Raw genomic sequence first — 22,324 nt, 5'->3', positions numbered from 1 at the left:
ACCCCTAGCCACCAGCCTGGGGAAGGGGTGTCTGTGCCACTGCTCATCCCTGGCCACTTCGGGGCCACAGCTGGGCACAGCCAGGCTGCCTGGGGACAGCCCTGCAGTGGCAGGACCTGTGACCCAGGGAGGGGGCTGCAGAGCCCCCCGCTCTCCTCTCCCCCCCCGGAGCGCTCCTGGCCAGGGGCAGGGTGTGCCGAGAGGGGGTCCCAGGGATGGGAACAGGGGGGCCACAGCAGCAGTGGGGAAAGGAGGAGGCCCCAGCCCACCAAGTCTGAATGCCCTGATGGATGAAGGCTTGGGGGCGTTGGCTGCCTCATCGGGTCTGCCCCCCCCCCTGCCCCGGGGCTGTGTCCCTGTGCTGGGATGGCTGAGAGGGACATGCAGGGGCCCCCACAGATGCTACTGCTGGGTCATGTCCATCAGGACACAACACGGGTAGGGGCAGGTACTGACTGTGCTGCCGACACCTCCTCCTCTTTCTCCTCCTCCACCTCCTTCTCCTCCTCCCCCCCAGGCTGGCCCTGGGCTCCCTGGCTGGGCACCCCAGGGTGTCCCATGGGCAGGCGGGACAGCACAGCCCCCACGCTGGAGTGTGGGCTGCACCCTCCCACTCGAGGGACCAGATTTATTTCCTTCTTCCTTCCTCTCCACACACGTCCCCTCACTGGATTTTACAGGCAGGGGCCCACGAGGTGCTGCAGATGGGCCCGACTGCACCTTCAGCGGTGGCCCCGGTGTCCTGGGGACCGGTGACCACCTGTAGAATCCCTGGCATCTGCGCTCCACGGAGACACCAGCGCCTTCGTGTGTGTTAGTAGGAGGGGACCTGCAGCCCCTCCAAGTCCCCCTTCCCTCCTCCCGCTGCCGCCTGGCAGCCCAGGAGGTTTCTAAGCCTTTTGGGGCCGGTGTTTGCCCTGCCAGCGGCTGCTGCCATGAGGCTGCTCCTGGTCGTTTTGCCATCGCTTTTCTACGCTGCTACAAGTAAGTGGCTGTCTTCGGAGGTCACGTCATGCAAAGTGGGGAGGAAACCGGGTCATTTGAGTGGGGTGTTGGGCAGGGAGGGGGGTATTGCAGAGAACTTGATAGTGGGATTTCTCTATAGACCCTGGCATGGGGCACGGGGATGGTGGCTACCTCAAAACAGCCATGCTCTGCCGGGAAAGTGCTGTCCTGCGAGGAGAGTGCATGTGCCTGGTGCCGCGGCTCTGCGCTGCTTACTGCCCGCTTTTCTGGGCACCCCATGCTGCCTGCAGATCCGTGGACGGCTGCAAATTGTGATTCTGCCTTTTATTCGAGAGGAGAGCGAGCGCGGGAGTGGAGGGGGTGATGGAGCTGCTGTGCTGATGTTACGGTCTGAAAGGCGGGGGGAGCGGTGGACAAAAACCAGGTTGAAAAGTGGCACTTTTTGCTGGAAGTCAGGAAGGGGAGTGGTGGAAAGGCAGGAGCTCTGTGCTATTTCCATTTTAGTCTGATTTGTTGTGTTTACTTTTGTGGATGGCAATGTAAACTGTGCCCTCCCTGCCCACCCGGTGGGAGAGAGGGGGGGTTAAACCTTCTCTCCAACCAAACAGTTCATTGTCTGTGTCTCTGCTGTGGTTTGCTTCAGGTGCAGCTCAGCCCACCTCGGTACGGGAAACGCCCGGGGGGTTGTGTGAGGTGCAGCCCTGGGCGGGGGGCAGTGGGTGCTCGTGGTGCTGAGCCTGGGGGCTCCAGATGAACGGGATGGGCGATGCTTCACCCACGTCCCACGGCAGAACTCACCCAGTTTCTTTGCAGACAGAGGCAATGTGGCCCAGAGGCAGGGTTCCTTCAGCCCGTTAGCTTCCAGAGAATTTGGCCACAGCTGTTTTCTTGGCGATGCGTGGGCTTTGTTTACAAACCCGGGTGGCCCTTGCGAAAAGTCGAGGCAGATGCTGAGGTGAATCCCGGCTACATTTGCGCTTCCTTCTGAGACTCTGCCGCACGGTGCCCGTGCCCACCCCGACCCGTCCCTGCCAGGGCAGGGCAGTTTATCTAATAGGCTGCATCATCCCAAAATCACCTGTATTCTCAGCAGTTTACCTTGCCTGAAACACACACTTTTCCTCTCTTTTGGTTTGTTGGGGTTTTTTCACTTCTCTCCTGTCTCGGGTCATTTCCCTGATTTCTGTCCTGCGCAGTCCCTGGTTTCTCCAGCCCTGAGGGGGGTTAATGCAGGAGTTCCTGTGGGGGTGGCTGGAAAGCATCGGTTTGGCTGGGACTCTGGGGCTTGAGCGTCATTGCTGAAAAAACAGAAGTTATCTGTGTTTATATATATAACTATATATATGTATAAACTCTCCTCTCAGTATTTACATGCAGATACACTGTCTGCAATAGGGATCTGAAGGCCCTGGAAGGGTTCCTGTTCTCTGGGTCCTACATAAATTCAGTCTAAGAAAACAGCCAGAAACCTGCGTGACATGACAGTAAGCGACAGCGAGCCTCCCTGGATAACTAGAAATGGAACTGAGACAGGAAAAAACCCCTCTGGAGGGACTCAAGCTCGGGGCTGGGGTCAGGTCTGCTTCCATTCGCGGACTCGGAGAGGGTAAGGGATGTGCTTCCCTCTGTGGGGCTGCAAGAGAGCCAAAGCCAGGGGTGCTGCACCATCCCGGCCTCTCCAGTTTGTGTTTTCTTACTCTTTCAGCCCCAAAACACTCTCTTAAGGAGACACCTTTTTCCTTACAAGCCCAGCCCCTCGCCAGCCACTGCACTCTGCTGCCTGCGAGGGCAGGACCCAATGGCACCTCCAAAATCTCATTTCTCCTGTCCCCTCCTTTAAGAGGTTTCCCATTTTGGACGCTTTGCAGCGAGAGGCTCTTGACTGCCCTTGGGCTTTGCCCGGGTTTGAAGTCACTGGTTGGGTGTTCACCTCGCAGGGGTCCTGTGGAGCTGTGCCGACACGCAGCTCCCCGCCAGCGTGAGCCGGGATGGGCCCGCTAAGATAGACAGCAACCCAGGGAGCAGCCGGGCCTGCTTAAAAGTACTGCTTAAATAGTTCAGCTTCTTGGCAGGCCGGCTCAAGCCCAGCCTGAGGGCTGCCTTCAGCAGCGCTTGGGGATCTCTCTGCACCGGCTGCAGCGTGGCAGGAGCTGCCGCTGCACCTAAAGCAAACGCTCGCCAGCACATTCCACACGCGGGGTGCTGTGAGGGAGTCGGCCGGACCCACGCACACGCTCATGGGGGTCCTGAGCCGATACCAGCATCCCTGCACTGGCCGGAGCCCACCCAGCATGGTACCCGCGCGCTGCGGCCGGGCCCTGGGCAGCGCCTGCTGTGAGCACCCCCGGGGAGCTCTTGTGTTGGGGAGCAGCTTCCAGCCCCTCGCAGGTGCTTCACACTGATGTACAGCGCAGACTTGAGCTGTTTTGACACAAATGTCACTTTATTTAGTTTTTTGCATGTGCTTTTATTATTGGGTGTGATCTGCCAGCAGGAGGTATTTTTAATAAACATGATAAAACTCTTTTATTGAAGCATTAACACTCAACAGTTCTACTATAAATAAACTTAAACTTGGCTTAAATTTTTATTGTATTCGCTGCCTCAGAGAAACAGGTGCTTAGGAAAATGAAAAGGAGCCATTGCACAGTCAGTGTGCATTTGTCCCCCGAGAGAGGGGGTGTTTGCCCCCCCTGGCAGTGGTGCCCTGGCACTGAGCACCCCCTCTTCCTTGGGCAGAGCCTCCTCCGATCCACTCCCGGCGGGACGGACGCACGTGTCCCTTGGGGCAGTTTCCCTGCGGTGACCTCCCCGTCTGCCTGCCCCAGGCCCTGCACTGCAACGGCATGACCGACTGCGCCAACGGAGCCGACGAGGACAACTGCGGTAAGCAGCAAGAGGGGTGCTCTCAGGGTAACCCCCCCGGCCCTGGGAATGCCGGGACCCGGCACCATGGGTGCATCGGAGCAGAGATTGCTCTTCCCCTGCGAGCAGCAACAACATGAGGAATCCTGGGTCTGCCTCAGTATCCAGCTGCTTCCCTGGCTCTTGTGTCTGCATGCCATCCTAGCACAGCAGCCACGTGTGCCCCGCCCCATCCCTCAGGGATTCTCCCAGGCTGGGGTGTAGGAAAACCCTCGTTACTGCAAGGTGGGGGCCGTTATTTCTGGGCCGTGGGGGAGAGGCAGAGGAGCAGAGGGGCTCTGCGCTGTCACACAGGACAGCAGGGTTCAGCACATTTGAGTTCCTTCTTTTGCACCACACATTGTGGAGCAGTTTGCTCAGGGATGCTGCGTCCAGGAGTGTAAATGAGTTAGAGACTGGGCAAATTCATACCTTCTGGGAGCTGATTAACTGAGTGGCTTGGACGCAGCTTCTGGCCCGGGATAGCCTTAAAGCAGGCTAGGTGGGATGCTAGAAATAATAGAGGAAAGCAGGTTTTTGGGTGGCTGTGCTTGGAGACATGCGACGGGGCTGGGTGAAGCTCTGCTCTGACCTGTACAGCTGTGGGGCTGGAGCCACATCTCCGGCTTTGCGCGCCCGAGCACCATCTCCCATGGCTGCCGGGGCTTTGCTCCCCACCGTAACGGTGGTCCCCGCTCTCTGCCCTGCAGTGGATGACAGCGGCTGGCTGCAGATCTTGGGGGACACGCTGGCTGCCCGGAGCGGCGGGATTGCAGTGGAAGACGAGGGTGCTGCCTGCTGTGAGCCATCCTCCCCCGGGCCAGGCGTCCTTCCCCACGCCGCAGGTCCCCCCTGGACCCTCCCTGCAGCACATCCCCTCTGCTTGCCTGCAGGGTTGGAGCTCGTCCCGGCGCGGTGTGGGTGCCGGGCCAGGGCTGTAGACTGCACCCAGCAGGACCTCGCCTCTGTCCCCTGGGTCTCCTCCAACGTGAGCAGGATGTGAGTAGCAGCGGGTACCAGCACCCCTCTCCCCCTGCCACCGCCAGGAAAACAAGCTTAAAGGGTGGCAAATAACATCCCTGGCTTTTACTTGTTGTCCCTGGTGAGCCCTTTCTGTGCCGACCAACCCCTCTCTGCTGAGCTTCGGTTGCTCGCTACAACCCTCCCGCAACAGCACCAAGCTGGGAGCAGGGAAGGGCCGGATCCTGCCTTCCCCACCAAGCCTCCCGCTGGGGTGCACAGGGCCAGAGACTGGGGAGGTGGAGGCCTGGGGAACCTTTGCACACACAAAGCAAAGGCTAAGAAGGGAGGAGAGTGTGGAACAACTCATCTGCAGCAAATAATGCTTGCAAATTGGGAGGGCAATTAGCTATGTAGTGTTAACGAAGAGCAGCTGCCTTGCATTTTGTTTGTATTGCCCAAGAAGAGGAGGCCTAGTTTTCACTGTTCTTATTTGATAAAGGCCTTTCCTCTGTCCTATTCTGCTGGATTTATTTTCCTTCTGTTTTCCTGCTATAGGGACCTGAAGAAAAATAAAATCCATTCTCTGCTGGACAATCAGTTTGCCAGGTACCAGAGCCTGAAGAAGCTGTGAGTATCGCCACCTTTATCCTGCGCTGCAGTTCTTTTCTGGCAGAAGGGGAGAGCAGTGGATGCGTGGGTCTGTGGCAGTGGGGCCACGGGTAGAGGACCAGGCATGTGCACTTGTCGGGATGGCTTTGTTTGGGACAGGACACTACGTGTGTCCAGACAGCAGCTTTTTTCAGCTCCCGGAGCCTGTGGTGGGGCACTGCAAGCTGCTGACACGTTCCCCCCACACCACTCCGTGGGTGTGCGGGTCATGGGGCAGCGCCCGTGTTGGCCAATAACCGTCCCCTGTGCGTGGTGGCACGTGGTGCCAAGCGACCGTCCTGCTCCGGAGAGCTCGGGCCCTTTGGTCGCTCAGCCCATCCCCTCTGTGCTGAGGAGGGCCATGGCAGAGCGGAGTGAGGGTTGGGACGGCAGCTTCGTACGCCAATAACCGCGTGGAGCAGCTCTCAGCAGCCGCTTGTGACCGTCGGGCATCTGTACCTTCAGCTTCCTTCCCTCTGCGTGGAGTAAATGAGGCGGAGAGGGAAAACAGCCTCTCCAGGGTCACTCGAGACAAGGTCCCTGCGGCAGAGCAGGGGCTGCAGCCCAGCCCTCCGTCCCCAAGTGCTACTGGGACAGCTGGCCTGTGATCCTGGGCAAGCAGTAGCCAACCCTGTGAGCCCTGGGGCTGGTGCCCGGCAGATGTGGGCACATCCCTCTCTTCCCTAGGGACCGCAGACCCTGAGCACCTCTTAGAATACATACTTCTTCTTCAAGATCTTTTCTGTTTTATTTTAAATAGGTTTTTACAAAACAACAAGATCTGGTTGATCTCACCCAAAGCCTTTTCTGGACTTTCTCAGCTTAAAATGTTGTGAGTAAAGGTGTCTGCGTTACGGGGCCCCGGGGAGGGGAGCCCCAGGATGGACGCCCCCCTCTTGGCGTGCAGGCTCGCAGGGCAGCCGGCTCGAGGCTGGGCTCTGAGCCCTTTTTCTTGCTCCTGCAAGAGTTGGCTTCAAGCTGGAGTTGCAGGTGTTTTAGGTGAACGTGGGGCAGAGCAGAGGTGTTTCCCCCCCCCCCCCCCCCCAAATGTGGCTGCTCCCACCTCCATGTTATCCAGCCTGAGCTGGAATCCTGCATTTGAGCCGCCAAGGGAGACAGTGCCACGGGCACCCAAAGCCGGGGCCTGCGGGCAGCTCGGGAGGAGCCGCTTTAGCGGAAGCGGGTTTGGTCGGCGGCGGTGTCTGAGGATCACTCTCCCCTCCACGCCGGCTCCAGGTTCCTCAGCCACAACATGATCGTGCAGCTGAAGCCCCGGGTGTTTGAGGACCTGCATCGCCTCGAGTGGCTGTGAGTTCCTCTGCCGGTCCCAGAAAATGTGGCTGATCCTGACTTTTCCTTGCATGTACCATAACCTCATTTCCTTGAGGGGAGAAAAAGCTGGGCATGACTGCTTCAGGGTGTCTGTGGTAACGTGCCGGTGGCCGTGGGGGTGATAAGCGTGATGCCCAGCTGGGTCTCCACCTCTCCACCAGCCCTGGAGACCAGGGCACAGTTGGCCTTTTTTTTATGAAATTCCTATCTGAGTTTCCCTCCCCTGTTACTGGGGCCAAGTTTAGCATGGACTGGATGTAGTCTTGGCTGAAATCTCGAGATGGCTGGCTGGTCCCCGCGGGGGCTCGCTGTGCTGTGCTCTCCTCACCGGTCCGGAGCAGGGCACGGGGATGGGCTCTGTGCAGAGACAGCCTCAGCCCCCGGGCTGCACCACCAGAGGGTTGTGTAGAAAAGGCTGCAAGTGCACTATTAAACATGGAGACCTGCAGCTCCATCACCTTGAAAAATACGCACCTGAATTGAAAGCACAGCTAATATCCTTCCCTTCTGCTTATCCTCAAAGGCTCTGTTTGATCGGGGCCCATGTGGTGTGTGGTTTTACACATGGAGCTTATAAAGGTATCGCTGCAGAAGAGAAACTGTAAAGGCCACTTTACAAGGTGCCTCATTCCCCTCCTGCGTTTGCAGGAGCAGCTCAGGCAGGTCTGTCACCCCCCGGCTTCCCTCCTCTTACTTGCTGTGGGACCAGTGCAGTTATTCCTTAAATCAAAGAGGGCAAACAGAGGATGAGCTGCTCGCAGAGGGTGGTCTGTGGTGCAAACAAGCCAGAGGACTTTTGAGAAGCCAAGCACAGCCCTGAATTCCCCAAGTGGTTTCTGATTTATCTTTATTTTGCAGCAGAAGAGAGGAAAAATCCACCAGACCCTGACTGTGAAGGAATCCAGACTCTGCAGCTGGAGCTAACGCTTCAGCCAGGGCTGCCTGGGCAGCATTCAAGGAGGGGGGGATCAGGCTCCAGAGGGGGCAGCCCCCTGCCCAGGGATGGCTGTCCATGGAAAATTTCAGGGAGAAGGGATGGATCCCCCTCTCACTGGAGCAGCATGAGTGTTAAATGAGGGGCTTCCCCCTGACAGGAGGGTCCCACTGCCTCCTCGCCCTCTCTGGGTCCCCTCCTCTCACTTCTCCCCTTCTCCTTCCAGGATGCTGGACAACAACAGGATTGCCCAGATCGTCCCGGCGACGTTTGCAGGGCTGAGGTCACTGTATTTCCTGTGAGTAGGGGCAGGGACAGCCCTCTTGCAGGGTTTGGGGAGACCACCCTCCGTGGGGTCTGCTTGGTACCTCCTGCACCCCTTCTCCAGGCAGCTCTGGGCCCTCTTCGGAGCAAGCCAAGGGTGCTGCGGCTTCCTCACCCTCCCCAGGTACAAGGGAGGTGTCTGTCTCGCTCCCGTCTCCAGGAGCTGGCAGAGGAATCGGCAGGCTTTGCTGCTTCTCTGTGCCATCTCCTGCTCTCAGCACGCTCTAATTAAGACTAGTGTTAATTGCTTTTGCTTGGGATAGGGACAGGCAAGTCCCTGGGCAGTTTGGCCTGGGCAGAGCCTCAGTACATCCTGCTGAGCAGGGCAGGCAGCGGTGCCTGTGGTTTGGATTGCCGAGTGCTTTCCTGGAGGTTCCAAACAGCATCAGATGGTTCCCCACACCACTGCCCTGCTGCTGGGTGTCTTCACACCAGGTCACCTCAAGCCAAGGGGTTGTCGTGGTCCAGATGTTTCCACGATGGAAGTACAGGGTAATTAAATTGCTTTAACCACTGTAAAAACAATTTTGCAGTCGCTAGAAGATGACTTTAACACCTTCCCTGTAGTTCAGAATACAGATCAGAAACCTTGGCAGCAGTTTGGAGTATTAGGGGAGAAGTTTTGGCTGTTACAGCGGAAAAAACATGTGTGTGTGAGTGCACAGACGCACATAGATGCTCCTGTACATCTGGCCACGTTTTAAGCTGTGTTCCCTGGGCGTACACCTGCAAGGAGAGTGCTGTGGCCGCGGCTGCTGGTCCGGGCTCGCGCCGCCTCTGCAGGAGATGGAACTGCTGGAGTTGGCTGTAAAAGCCTGAAAGTTGGTTTTTGGGGTGTGGGGGACTTGGGTAACGGCTGAAGCTGTGCCCAGGGACGGGGGAGCCATGGGGCTGGCAGCAGGCTTGGGGAAGACGGGCTCTGACCCCAGGGCTTTGCTCCTCTGCAAAAAGCACTCGATATCCACAGACCCATCCCCACTCTGTCCCCCGAGGAGGAGCCGTGGGGGCTGTGGTGGGACAGAGCTCCCCCCAGCCCCACCTCCCCCCCACTCTGCTCCATGACGTACCCAGTTTATCCTTCCGCATGTTTTTTTTTTTTTAGCGAATCAGATAAACTAAAACTGCGGTCACAAAACGTGCGGTGAGGAACACTGCGTGCGCAGGCATGTGCAAAAGTGCTGGGAAAAACACCAGCGGGATTTCAGGCTGTAAATTTGCCTTCGCTGGCTGTCGCCCCAGGGCCAATTGCTGCTGCTTTCGTGCACCGTTCTCCTGGTGCCCTGCCCGTCACAGCCCACTGGAGAGCATCTCCCACAGCCGCTACATGAGTCCTGTATCCTTGCCTTTATTTTTTTCCCCGAGCTGAACTTGCTCTCTGGTTTTGCGTGGCCTGGGGCTCACGGGAGCTGGTGTGGCCACAGCCACGCTGCTCTGGACCTCACAGCCACAACGTACCCACACAGCTGAGGCCGTGGCCCAGCTGAAAGCCCTTGTGAACCTCTGCCCAGTCCAGGAGCAGCAGCAGAACCTCATCCCTGTGCAGGGTTGTGTCCCGGGTGGACGTACGGTGCCATAACCTCGTTTTTCCTCGTTGTCTCCCGAGCAGGTACATGCTGAACAACTCTTTGGCTCAAATACCCAGCGCCTCTCTCTGCGCGGAGATGCCGAAGCTCAGCTGGCTGTGAGTACCCTGCCCGCGGGGTGGGCAGGGGCTGCTGCCGGCGCTGCTCGCGCTCCCCGGCCGGGCTCCTGGAGCAGGAAAGGGGCAGAAAGGGCTGGGAGCATCCCGCAGCGGATGGGGGCAGAGCGGGGGGGTGAGCAGGAGGTGGGGAATCGCGCTGAGCAGCCTGCAGGCACGGTGGGGATGTGAGGGTGAGTCTGGGGAAGTGGCAGTTGTGACAGTGCCTTTTGCAGGGAGCTGGAAGGGAACAGGATCCGGGAGGTGCGCAGGGATGTCTTCCAGGAGTGCCGCGACTTCACGGTGCTGTGAGTACCCGGGGGCCTGGCCGTGGCCTCCTCTCCTGCAGCTCCTGGCAGGGATCCCGGGGGTGACACAGACGCTGAGCAGCACATTGGAAGGTCGTGCCGCTCTGGCAGGGCTTTATTCCACCCTGCACCCACCTCGCGGTCCCTGGCCGGGCAGCGAAGAGCAGCTGCCCCAGGCTGGTCTGTGGAGAGGTGGGGATACGGATGGGGGGGAAGATCCCCCCAGCCTGATCTTGGTGCTCTGACCACTGCCCCCACGCTATGTCTCCAAGGATGAGCGTTTTGGAAAGCTCTGCTGTGCCTTTCCAGCCAAAGATTGCAGCACAAAGACCTTGTTCGCCCATCCTGCCTTTCTTGGAGAAGCCCAATAGACATTTAATCTCCAAAATACGCTCCCCTACATTTTCTCCTCCTGTGAGAGCTGCTCGCAGCCCCCCCATGCCGGGTGGGTGAGCTGCCACCCCGTTGTCCATCCTTCCGTGGCCGAGCCCGCTGGCTTTGATCAGCAGCGTGTTTCCTGGGGCTGTTATGGCAGTGCCATGGAAACGGCCCTGCGGGTGAGACGGATGGTGTAAACATGCCTGGTTGTGACACGGGAGGCAGCTTCATGAGCAGAGGCAGCAGATGAGACAGGGGCTCGTGTTTGGGCTTTGTGGGACGAGCCATCCTGGCCGGACTCCCCCATCTCCCCCCATCCTGCCCAGCCACGCCATGAGCCACGTTAGAGCGGGCTGCCCTGGTCAGGGTCTGAGCTCGGCTTAACGTGAGCCTCCACCGAGGAGCACCATCCCCAGGCCGTGGCACTCACGGGGCTCCTGGCACCTTCAAGTGTGTGCCATCCTGCAGGGTTCTGCCCCCACTGCTCTGACACCCCTGGTGTTTCTTGATGCACTGTTCTGGGCACTTTAACCAGCTCCGCTTGCCCTCCACGCTTCCCGTGGGCTCTCCCCTCAGCTCCGCGCTTGTCTGTGATGGAGCCTTGTGCCATGAGCTGGGCTCTGGCTCAGACCCCCATAACAGCGGAGCTGAGGTGCTGGTTGTGTCTCGGTGCATTTGGGAGGGATGTGGCAGGTCTGGGTGCACCCCAGGGGTGAGCCCCAGGCCATGCAACACCCCCAGTTTCTTGCAGCCAGGCTGGAGGTCAGACGATGCTCTCAAAGGGTGTGTGGGGCTATGCCATGCCCCCACGCTCTCTCTCCCCTTCCTTCTCCTCCAGGATCCTGCGCAGAAACAAGCTCAGGTGGATCCAAAATGGGACGTTTTCCAGGCTGAACAGGCTGGTGGAGCTGTGAGTTTCCAGCCATCGCCTGCCCTGACACCCCCCCCCCCCGCCTCTTCTCCTGCAGGCGAGGGCTGGGGACTCTGCTCTGCCCCTGCCCAGGGCACCTCGGTGCTCAGCACCCTGGGGTGCAAGGCTGGGTGCCCTCAAACACGGTTCTCCTTCGCACAGCGACCTGTCATCCAACAGACTAGAGCAGCTCCCCTCCTCTCTGTTTAACGGCCTGGCTGAGCTCCAGCAGCTGTGAGTACCGGGGCTGTGCTGCCCCGGGGGGGTCCCCCTTTTCCCCTGCATCATGTTGGGTAGGTGGCCTTGCTGCACAGGCTGGTTGCCCACCAGAGCTGTGGTGGCCCTGGCAGGACGGGGTCCCTCCTGGCAGGTCTGCCTGCAGCACAGTGCCATCGTAGACACTCTGCTTCGGGGCTGTGTACCCATTTGGGGAGGGGGGGCAGGGGAAAGGCACAGAAAGCCACCCCCTGGCCCTCACTTCCAGGTGGGAAAAATAGCAAAGGCTCATCTCTTTCCAGGAATATTTCCTACAACCCATTGAAGGAGATCTTCCCCGGCCAGTTTGAGAGCCTGCCCCAGCTACGCTCCCTGTGCGTCCCACAGCATCCCCAACCCTTCAGCGCTGCCTCCACCCGCGGCAGCCCCAGGCCCAGCCCGGGGCCACTCACAGCATCCCCTGCTCTGGTTTTCTTTCGCAGAAGCCTGGAAGGGCTGGAGATCCCCAACATCCACAATCTGACCTTCCAGAAGTTGGCCAACCTCTCCCACATGTGAGTGGGGGGGGTGCGGGGGGCTGCTGCTGCCCCAACACCCGTGTCTGGGGGTGCTGGGAGGGAAACCAGTTCACTCCTACAGCCACGAGCTGGTTATTTCAGCCCACTGGAAGCCCCTGAGCACGATGATTCTGTTTAAATCCCCCTGGGACGAGAGGGTCTCCCCAAGCTGGGGCCTATGTAGAGCAAGGGGAGCAGTTTGCAGAGCGCGGGGGCCCCAGCCGAGCGTGATCTGTATTTCTGAAGGTGCACATTGCATCAGTGGGGTGGGCAAGGCGATTCAGTCAGGTCCAGGCACGCCAGGCTGCATGCTGAGCTGGGGTTAATTAATCCCATTAAAGGTCCTTTTGCTTGGGTCTGAGCTAATCACCCAAGAACCCCAGAGCTGTACAGCGAGACAGGCTGGGTGGGCATCGCACACAGGGTGGGAACAGGAGCACGCAGCCAGCTGGGAGCTTCTCTTTGGATGGAGAAAAAAATCATTCATTTTCTCCAGATGCACATTTTAAAGAAGCTGTAATGAAAGGCAACTGTGCATCTTCCTTTCTGTAACTGGTCTGTTTGCACTATAAATATGGTACATTTTCTACCTGACTTCCTAATAAGCAATCATGTTCTCTCCTTTTATCTATAATTAAGCGGAAATGAGCCTCGCATTGCAGTTTTGTGGTCACTTTCTAATGTAGAGATTAGCTAAGCTTATATGGATTGGCTTTTATAAGGCTTGAAAAGACTAATCTAAAACAATAGGCAGGGAGGAAAAAATGTGAATACCTGTTAATGGAACTTGAAGGATTTGAATAAGGGATTGATTTTTAAATGTTAGTTTGTAAGAATCGTGGGTTGGAGGAAAACGCTCATATTTATCAGTCGACAGTGCTGACAGTGCCAGAGTTAAGAGCATGGCTGTGGTACATGATCCAAAAAGCGCTGGGGTGCCTCCAGCCAGTTTTGCGAAGGCTTCAGGGTGTTGCTTATTTATTGTCTGAGCCCAACCGCAGTTGTGGGCAAACAGGGAGCCCCTCGCTCAGCCCCCACCGTGCTCTGTGTCCCCCGTGGGTCCCTGCCCCGACCCCGGGTGCCATCGCAGGGAGGGCTCTGTGCTGGCGTCGCCCCATCCCAGCTCCCACCCTGCATTGCTGCTGCCTCCTCCCTCCCCCTGACCCCCCCATCTCCCTTCCCTGGCTCTGTGTAAGTCCCCAGGCTCTTGCCTAGCGAGGTGGGGGGGCCCTTCTCCACCCAGACAGGATAAAACGTGGCCAAGGGGCTGGGGGGAGCTGGTGGGGGCAGGCAGAGGGGCGGTGCACGCTGGACCATGCTTGCTCCCGCTCCTGGTCACGCCAGGAAACCTTCCCACCCTGACCCGACAGCTACTTCAAGAAGTTCCAGTACTGCAGCTATGCGCCCCACGTCCGCAGCTGCAAGCCCAACACCGATGGCATCTCCTCCTTTGAGAACCTCCTTGCCAACGTCATCCTGCGCATCTTCGTCTGGGTCATCGCCTGCCTCACCTGCTTTGGCAACCTCGTCGTCATCTGCCTGCGGTCCCTCCTCGTGGCCGAGAACAGCCGGCACGCCATGGCCATCAAGTCCCTGTGCTGTGAGCTGGCGGTGGGGGGGGTGAGGATGGAACCAGGGCGGTCGAGTTGCCCCCCAGCATCTCCCCGGGGAGGGCCTGTCCAGCGGACACCAGCCCTGTGCGGTGCAGCCGGGGCCCCATTGCTGCCATCTTTCTCCTTGTGCTGGGTTTCTGGGCATCCCTCTGTGCCTGGGGCACCTCGGCCCCTGCCCTCAGGTCTGTGCTCACAGGCACCAGCAGGCAGCTCTTCTATGTTTGTATAAATATAGTTATATATATGCATAAAGCTGAAGGCTGCCCAGGGCGTCACAGAGGCTCTGTGATGGCTTTATGGCCACGGCACTGATGCAAAAGCTACATTTGCCCACTGGTGCTCGTTTCTGACTGTACCTTGTCTCCCCTCCCAGGTGCAGACGGCCTGATGGGCATCTACCTCTTCGTCATCGGAGCCTTTGACCTCAAGTTCGCGGGTGAATACAACAAGCACGCCCGGGGCTGGATGGGCAGCCTCCCGTGCCAGCTGGTGGGCGGCCTGGCCACGCTCTCCTCCGAGGTGTCAGTCCTGCTGCTGACCTACATGACTCTGGAGAAATACTTCTCTGTTGTTTTCCCGTTCAGCCACCACCGAGCTGGCAAGAAGCAGACCGTCTCGGTGCTAGTGGCCATTTGGCTTCTGGGCTTCTCCCTCAGCATCGTGCCCCTCTGGTGCAAGGAGACCTTTGGGAACTACTACGGGAGGAATGGGGTGTGCTTCCCACTGCAGTCCGACCTGGGCGAGCGGGCCAGTGCCCGTGGCTACTCTGCCACCATCTATCTGGGTAAGGCCACCACGGGACCTGGAACAGGGATGATGTGGGGCAGGACAGGCTTCCGTGGTGGGAGCGGGGTGGTCCCAGGTGCCATGAGAGCCCCCACCGCCTCCATCAGCAGGAACAGGCTGGGCGAGGAGTGGATGGAGAGCAGACCCAAGGAGAAGGACAACTGTGTGCTGGGCTGCACCCAGAGCAGTGTGGGCAGCAGGGCGAGGGGAGGGCTCTCTTCCTCTGCTCCACTCTGGTGAGACCCCCCCTGCAGTGCTGGGTCCAGCTCTGGGGCACCAACATCAGAAGGACATGGACCTGCTCGAGTGGGGCCAGAGGAGGCCACAAAGATGCTTGGGGGGCTGGAGCACCCCCCTGTGAGGACAGGCTGAGAGAGATGGGGGGTTCAGCTGGAGAAGAGAAGGCTCCGGGGAGACCTTAGAGCGGCCTCCCAGGACTGAAAGGGGCTACAGGAATGGGGGGAGGGACTCTTGATCAGAGGGATAGGGATAGGACGAGGGGTAACGGTTTTAAACTGAAAGAGGGCAGATTTAGATGAGATCTAAGGAAGAAATTCTTCCCTGTGAGGGGGGTGAGGCCCTGGCACAGGTTGCCCAGAGAAGCTGTGGCTGCGCCCTCCCTGGAAGGGTTCAAGGCCAGGTTGGACGGGGCTTTGGGCAACCTGGGCTAGTGGAAGGTGTCCCTGCCCGGGGCAGGGGGGTGGAACTAGAACCATCGCTGACTTTACGGGGCACTCCCATCCTGCTGGGACCCTGTAAGATGGGGTGCCAGCTCTGCCCTCTGTCCCGAGCTCGGGGGGTGGTCCCTGCTCCAGCCTGGTGCTGGGCCCAGCCTTGCCCTGGAGCTGGCCCTGGGCATCCCTGGGCTAAGGCTGGACTCAGGACTAGCCAGAGGTGCTGTCTCTGCCCCCTCTAGTGATAGAAGCAGGAGTAGTCCTGCTGCTGCCGATCCCGGCTGGCGAGGTTTGCGCTTTTGCCTGAGCTCAGAGCGAGATTCCTTCCTCTCCAGGCTTGAATCTCGCAGCCTTCATCACCATCGTCTTCGCCTACTCCGGCATGTTCTACTCCATCCACATCACTGCGTCCAAAACGGCGGAGAGAGGCGTCTGCTCGCGGGAGGTCACCATTGCGAAGCGGTTCTTCTTCATCGTCTTCACCGATGCTCTCTGCTGGATACCCATCTTCCTCCTCAAGCTGCTCTCCCTGCTGCAGGTGGAAATACCAGGTGAACCCCCCTTCTCCCTGCAAGGCCCTGAAGCAGAGCCTGCCGCCACGGCAGGCCCTGGGCTGGGGGCCCCTTGGTGTAGGTGCTGCTGAGTTTGGAGCTCTCTTCGCCCACCCACGGGCTGCAAGAGGAGATGGGGAGTGTTACTAGTTTCCCTGCCCCTCCCCAGGGAGCAGCAGCCACGACCCCCCCATGGGGGCTGCCCATCCAGCCCTGGGTTCACAAACAGCTTTGCCACGTCGGTCACTTAATGTCGTGTCCTTGTTGGCACAGGCACTGTCACCTCTTGGGTGGTCATCTTCATCCTGCCCATCAACAGTGCCCTGAACCCCCTCCTCTACACCCTCACCACCGCCTCCTTCCAGGAGAAGGTGAAGGACTGGTTGCAGACCGAGCAGCTGGAGCCGCATGAGTCCCACAGGAGCTTCACCCCGGGGACGAGGCCAGGCAGCAGCCCCTGACCCGGCCCGGCGGCACAAGGATGCCTGTGGCTCCCCAGCCCAACCTCTGGCCCCACAACAAAACGCATTGCTCAGCTCTGGGATGCTCCCGTGATGGAGAACGGCTGAGCACGGAGGTTTCCTCATCAGCCGGCAGATACCGTTAGTACTTTTATTAATTACATGGAGGGGAAGAGCAGCCCCCGTCCAAGTCAAACAATCTGTTGCAGTTGCGTATGATACAAAACAAAAGTCCCTTAAATACAAAATACACGTCTCTTAAGTCCTGGTGCTGAGCTCTACCACCGCAGGTATATATTAATATTCCAACTGTACAAGTATTTATAGATAGAAAAAAAGAAACATTATAAAAAAATATTAGGAGAAAAATCACTCCCCCAAATGTTAGTTATATTTTTATATATATATAAAATATATATATATAAAAACACACAATACAGGCTGAGTTGCTTTTTTTTTTCACCAAGAGAGAGACAGATAGGACGTGTTATGGCAAAACTGACACCGGGAATCGCTCCCACGTGTGGGTCGTGTTGCCCTTCCAGTCGGAACGATGTCTGGTAACTCAGGTCCCTGCCTGAAGGGAGAAACCGGGTCGGCTCCTGGGCACCGAGGAGAGGGAGGGCTGGAAGGGAGCAGACAGGGAGCAGCAGCAGCTCTGAGCCCAGGAGGGACCCGGGCTGTGCTCGCTGGAGCTGCCCCAAGAGGTGTGAAGGCAGGACCCCTCCTCCCCACCGCCACCCCACCTTCACTCCCTTCCTCCCTCCCACCGCCCGGGAGGCTGCTCTGGGGCTTGAGGCTGATCCTGCCCCTCCAAATGAGGAGGGGGGGGAATGGTTTTGAGGGACGGGTTTGCCTTGGAACATCATCCATCCAGCCCCCCCTGAAATCAAGTGCACAAGGAGGGCTCTTAGCCGAGTAAGGGCAAGGCCCAGGACTAGAGAGCTTCTCTTCTACAAAATTCAGCACCAAAGGTGCAGTAGGTTCCTCCTGTCCCTGGGCGTGGGCTGGCACTTGAGGCACACCTGTATATCCATCTGCAGCCCCCTCTTCCCAGAACAGCAGCCTCTTCCACCACCAAAGAGGTTCCCACAGTGACCCCCTGGCTGTCCGCCCCTTGCTACCCCTTCACCTCCCCACACAGCCCTACAGCCGCGGCACCATGCTCCCCCCTCGCTCCTCTCACTTCACTCTGCGCACCTTCACCTGGCTCGACCTGGGCCAGCTGCTTCCCAGCCCTGCCTGCAGGCTGCCTTCCTGGGGGGGGTCACCCCACAGCTCTCCTCTTTCCCTCAGCTCACCAAACCCTCCTGTGGAGACCACGGGCTGCACAGCTGAAGCAGCAGCCAGGATGGTGGGATGGGGAACACCCAGCCCGGGGTAAAAGGACGCTTATAAATATGTGCCTGCGCGCATGCCAGCTCTGCCTCCCCATCCCCAGGCAGCTAACTGTGCCCTGCTCCCCTCCAAGAGCTGGGAGCCACCGGCCAGTCCGCAGCAGACATGACAGAGCATCCTCCTGGCGCCTCAGATCTTCGTCTCGGGGCTGCTGGGACTCAGGGCTGGGAAAGAGTCTCGGATCCTCGCCAGCTCCATGGCGCAGAGGTGGCCAAAGACCTTGTTGTACCACTCCGGAGACCGGCCCCTGGGGAAGGGAAGGGCAGGAGGAGGGTGAGGAGGAAGAAGAGGCCCCAGCCAGCACCGAGGAGCCACCTGTCACTCCTTGCTGGGGCCAGGCGAGGTGAGGGACGAGCAGATCCTGCACGCCACAGCTCCCTGCCGGTACCTGAGGTCGGCCCTGCAGATGTGGGTCACCCGGGAGCGTCCCGTGGCGCTGGGCTCCATGAGGTACTGGGAAGTCAGCACGACAGCTTTGACGCCTCCTTCCACCGGCAGCTGCTCGTGCTCCACCGAGATGGCGGCGAGCAGGCAGGCTCCCCGCGGCAGGTCCGTGCGCCAGCGCCTGCGGCACAGAGCAGCCTCGCTCAGCACCCCCCAACTGTGGGGGGCCACAGGGCGGGCAGGAGCAGGGGGGGCCCTCCACTCACAGAAGAGCACCCAGGGCTGGGGCCAGGGGGGATCCACCAAACCAAGACCAAACCTCCCCCCGCCGAGGCCCTTCCCGGCTCTCACCGGAGCAGCACGCAGTCCCTGCGGGGGTGGGGGGCCATGCTGTCCGTGACGTAGTGGTAGACCTCCAGGTTCTTGTCCAGGGCCTCCAGCACTTTGCTCTGCAGCAGGTCCTCATCCCAGAGGTGACGCTCCCGCAGCACCCGGTGCAGCACCGCGGCTGGAGGGGCCTCGACATCCGTGGAGACCTTCCACAAGCGCAGAGGGTGCCCGTCCCCAACCTGAGGGGACAAGGTGAGTGTCAGGGAGGCTGGCCCGCAGGCCCCCCACCATGCTAACATCACAGAATCCCAGAATCATCTCGGTTGGAAGAGACCCTGAAGATCCTCCAGCCCAACCATGAATCTCACACTGACCGTTCTCAACTCCACCAGATCCCTCAGTGCTGGGTCAACCCGACTCTTCAACCCCTCCAGGGATGGGGACTCCCCCCCTGCCCTGGGCAGCCCATTCCAATGCCCAACAACCCCTTCTGCAAAGAAATGCTTCCTAAATCCCCAGGCAGCTTTAGCGATGGGTCCCGCTGCCATGGAGCAGCACAGTCACCTTGCTGGATGGTGAAGGGTGGGGTGGGAGCTGCTCAGGCTGCTGGAGAGGCACAGGATGCAGCCAGCTCTGGTAAAAACAACATGGTGGGCTCTCCGCAGGACTGCTGGGCACAGAGCACCCTCCATCCCAGCACCATCCATCTCTCAGCCCCCCACTCTGGCCACTGATCCCTCCTCCCACAAGAGAACCAGCACCAAGGAGGGGCCAGCAGGCTGGGACCCGCGGCTCCAGTGCTCACCCCGCACACGTTTCCCCATGTGACCCGAAGCCCCCCCCTCCACGCAGAGGCATTTACCTTTTTGCAGGAGAGCTCTGTGTTCAGGGGCCCTGGGGTGCTCAGCCAGCCCTTGAATTTCTCCGACGACTGTTTCAGCAGGTTCTGGACACTCTGCTCGAAGTAGGAGTGTAAATCCTTGCTTTCCCCCTGGCACACCAAGTCAGTCAGGGGATGGGGGTAAGCATCTGCTGCCATATAGGAGCTGCTCAGCTGCAGCAAGATGTCGTGGGAGACCTACAAGCCGAGAGCACACGGGTCTTCAGAAAGACGGAGGGATCCTATGCAGACTTTGTGCGTGGTGCTGGGCAGCTGGAAAACCCAAACTCCTCATCCCACCACGGCAGGGGAGGACAGGCACAGCCTCGCTGGACGCCCGTCCCGCAGCTCGTGACCCGCAGCGCCACGAGACGCAGCCAGGTTTGCCCCGGTGCTGAGCGCTGCCCCGCCAAAGCGGGGGGGTGCCCTTATCTCGCCCCACGCCCACTCTGTGGGACCAGCAGCACCCGGGGAGGGCAACGCCAGGCTGGACACACCACAGTCACCCACCTGGAAGAGCTTCTTGCAGTCGGTGATCATGTGGGAGAGCCCCTGCGTCGCAGCCATGTTCTCGTTGAGGTCCTTCTGGTCGGGCTTCCCCATGGTGCCCCTCTTCTGCATCACCCTGCGGGGGAGCAGACAGGTGAGAGGGCTCAAACCAGTGAACTTCTGATTAAGACTAAACTGTGATGCGTGGAAGTTTTCCTTGTGTTTGTTTCCCAAGGACGCCTCAACTGTTTTCCCATGGCCTCTTTGTCTGTCTAGACCAAAGTAAAACGCTCCCTGTATAACTCAAAGCCCTCAGTGGGCACTTGGGCAAACTAAATGAGGGGGACTCGAACTAAAGGACACAGAGATACAATCTAGGGAGGGTGATCTCGCCAGTTTAGGAAGAAGACACCTGGACTTTACCTCACAGTGCATGCTCTGGAAAGAAGCGAACACTGTGAAGAAGACCACTTACTTCTTCCCTCGACCACCAAAGACCCTCACTCTATTTTTACTACACATGCTCAGAGTATGTAAATGAATTTTGGGAACTCATTATCATAAGACATCCCTTTCCAGGAAATCTAATGAATATGTATGATTTGTGTGTATGTAAGCTGATGTCCCTTGCTAGTTTTGGGCAGCCCTTCTGGTGGGGAATCCCTGGGGCGAACCCAGCGCTGCTTACAAACAAAACCTGCTTAACGGTTCTGTTGGGATTCTGACTGCTAAGTGAATTTCTTTGTTTCACAGTGCTGGGCTCAGGTGGGCATCCCCCCTGCCTCCACCCCCCACTGCCCTGCAGGGGACCCCCACATCACACTGCAGATCCACGGGGTGCTGTTCCCACCTCATCCCAGTTGAGTGGCCTCCTCCCAGGACAGGCAGAGTAAGACGGGAGCTGCAGGGAGGCTGGGGAGGCCCAAGCTAGTCCAACCCTTACCTTGGCGAAGTGCTTTCCTTCTTGGAGACATTGAGGTGGAAGATGGAGGGGGCCAGGCACACAGCCAGGTTCCCAGCGGTCATCTGGTTCTCCTCGGCGGAGGCGATGTCGCTCAGGAAGTAGAGCAGGGTCTGCAGCACCTCCCGGTTCTCATCCGGCATGAGGATAATGGCCGCCTGCACCGCCGGCAGCCGCTGCTCCTTCGACACGACTGCGGGCACAGGGCGAAGCTGGCGGTCAGAGGATCCAGCCCCGCAGGCCTGTCTCCGTCTCCTCCGTCCAAATGATCAAGGAGATGCCTCCTCCCTGGGAGACCCCGACTTTCCTCCCAGCCCAGCACTTACACTGGTAGATCTGCAGGAAGGTGTCCGTCAGCTTGCTGGTGAAGATGGGCTCCGGCAGGTCGCGGAAATATTGCTTCAGCAGGTCAGCCACGTCGTACGCCGACTGCCCCTCATAGTTGACGTGGTCGGGGCTGGTTTCATTCATGTGCCGGAGCGCCTGGATCCGGGACTTCACCCCTGACTTTCGGAAAATGCCAACCTGCCGGGGAAGAGCGGGTTGGGGTGAGCACAGGGTGGGCACCGACCCGGGCAGGGTCCCATGGGACAGGCCGGGAAGCCCCTTCCCCAAAAACCTCCCTCCCTGCAACCCCGAGGAGAACCCTGAGTGCAGGATGGCCAAGGAGACACGGGTGGGGGTGCAGTCCCCACAGACAATCTCACCCTCCCACTTCACCACTGCCAAGCGCCACAAGAGGCGAACAAAAAAGCACCCCTGCAAGGTGGGTTTTTTGCCCCAAATCAGGTGGCAGCGGCGGCCTCACCTGGTCCAGGCACTGGCTGCGGAGGTAGCGCATGGCCTGCTGGATGCTCTGCGGCAGCGGCTGCCCCGTCCGCTGCACATTGATGATGGGGGGCACCCCGAAGACCACCTTGTCCCTGTAATCGGGGACTTTGCTCCGCTTCATGAACTTGGGCACGGTCCTGCGGGGTGGGACAGACAGACATCAGGGCGGCGGGCGGCCCCCCAGCACCACCTCACAGAGGGGAGCAGGACCCCCAGGAACACACATACACGCGCTTCTGCCTCCTTCTGAATAGAGGTTTTCGAGCAGGAACAGCAGCACCTTTTATTAAGCCAAAATGCTTTAATACTTGGCTGAAAAAGGAAACCACTGTCCCATGCTCTGACGCTGCCGCCACATTTTTAATGCCCTGCAGATGCCTGCAGCCCTCCTGGATGCAGATACTGCCGGGAGCCCCCAGCTCACGCTTGCGAGGATGCCCACAGCCGTGCAGGGCAAAGCCAGCTTTTGTTTCAGCTTTTTTCCACTCCCTCTCCACCATCTGCACACACCAAAGCTGCTGCAGGCTGTGGGACCAAGGCTGGGAGGCAGCACCCACCGCGGGGGCACCGACCTGGCCCCGATCCCCCCCAGCTCACCACGTCCAGGCCTGCTTGTGGGGCACCGAGTACTTCTCCATGATGGCCGTGAGCCGGAGCAGGGAGCACTTCTGGAGCAGGTTGAGCTGGGCAGAGGACTGGCGGTTGATCTCCAGGGAGGCCGAGTTCAGGCTGGGCCGGTGGGAGTTCTGGAAGCTGTGCCAACGCAGCTTCCTGCGGGGAGAGGCTGGCGGTGAGAGCGGGCAGCCCAGGGACGGCCCTTCCCTGCCCCGGGGCACCCGCTGCTTTGG

At 59.2% G+C, this 22,324-nt stretch overlaps 2 protein-coding genes across 9 annotated transcripts in view; one reads left to right on the top strand and one right to left on the bottom strand.

The window, feature by feature from the left end:
- Positions 1-3,203: 3,203 nt before the first annotated feature.
- Positions 3,204-16,545, top strand: LOC141949434 (relaxin receptor 1-like). The gene is made up of 18 exons (XM_074883033.1): positions 3,204-3,354; positions 3,706-3,852; positions 4,581-4,670; positions 4,764-4,869; positions 5,389-5,460; positions 6,242-6,313; positions 6,718-6,789; positions 7,974-8,045; positions 9,678-9,752; positions 9,986-10,057; positions 11,274-11,345; positions 11,508-11,579; positions 11,864-11,935; positions 12,044-12,115; positions 13,489-13,718; positions 14,105-14,515; positions 15,527-15,742; positions 16,016-16,545. The coding sequence occupies exons 1-18, from the start codon at positions 3,204-3,206 to the stop codon at positions 16,201-16,203; spliced, it is 2,262 nt and encodes a 753-aa protein (XP_074739134.1). The 3' UTR covers positions 16,204-16,545.
- The window catches only part of STARD8 (StAR related lipid transfer domain containing 8), a 69,010-nt gene continuing 63,026 nt past the window's right edge, over positions 16,341-22,324 (bottom strand). For all 8 annotated transcript variants that reach the window (XM_074882570.1, XM_074882563.1, XM_074882568.1 and 5 more), the window contains 9 exons: positions 22,074-22,247; positions 21,454-21,613; positions 20,972-21,170; positions 20,628-20,838; positions 19,706-19,820; positions 19,178-19,393; positions 18,337-18,554; positions 17,990-18,166; positions 16,341-17,848 (listed from right to left, as the gene is read on the bottom strand). In XM_074882570.1, coding sequence (XP_074738671.1) covers positions 17,731-17,848; positions 17,990-18,166; positions 18,337-18,554; positions 19,178-19,393; positions 19,706-19,820; positions 20,628-20,838; positions 20,972-21,170; positions 21,454-21,613; positions 22,074-22,247 — 1,588 coding nt within the window. In that variant the 3' untranslated portion in view covers positions 16,341-17,730. The remainder of the gene's footprint in view (positions 17,849-17,989; positions 18,167-18,336; positions 18,555-19,177; positions 19,394-19,705; positions 19,821-20,627; positions 20,839-20,971; positions 21,171-21,453; positions 21,614-22,073; positions 22,248-22,324) is intronic.

The sequence above is a fragment of the Strix uralensis genome, chromosome 13 (assembly GCF_047716275.1).
Source record: "Strix uralensis isolate ZFMK-TIS-50842 chromosome 13, bStrUra1, whole genome shotgun sequence".
Lineage (NCBI taxonomy): Eukaryota > Metazoa > Chordata > Aves > Strigiformes > Strigidae > Strix > Strix uralensis.
The sequence above is the reverse complement of the archived record's forward strand: the minus strand, read 5'-3'. Positions and strand labels throughout refer to the sequence as shown.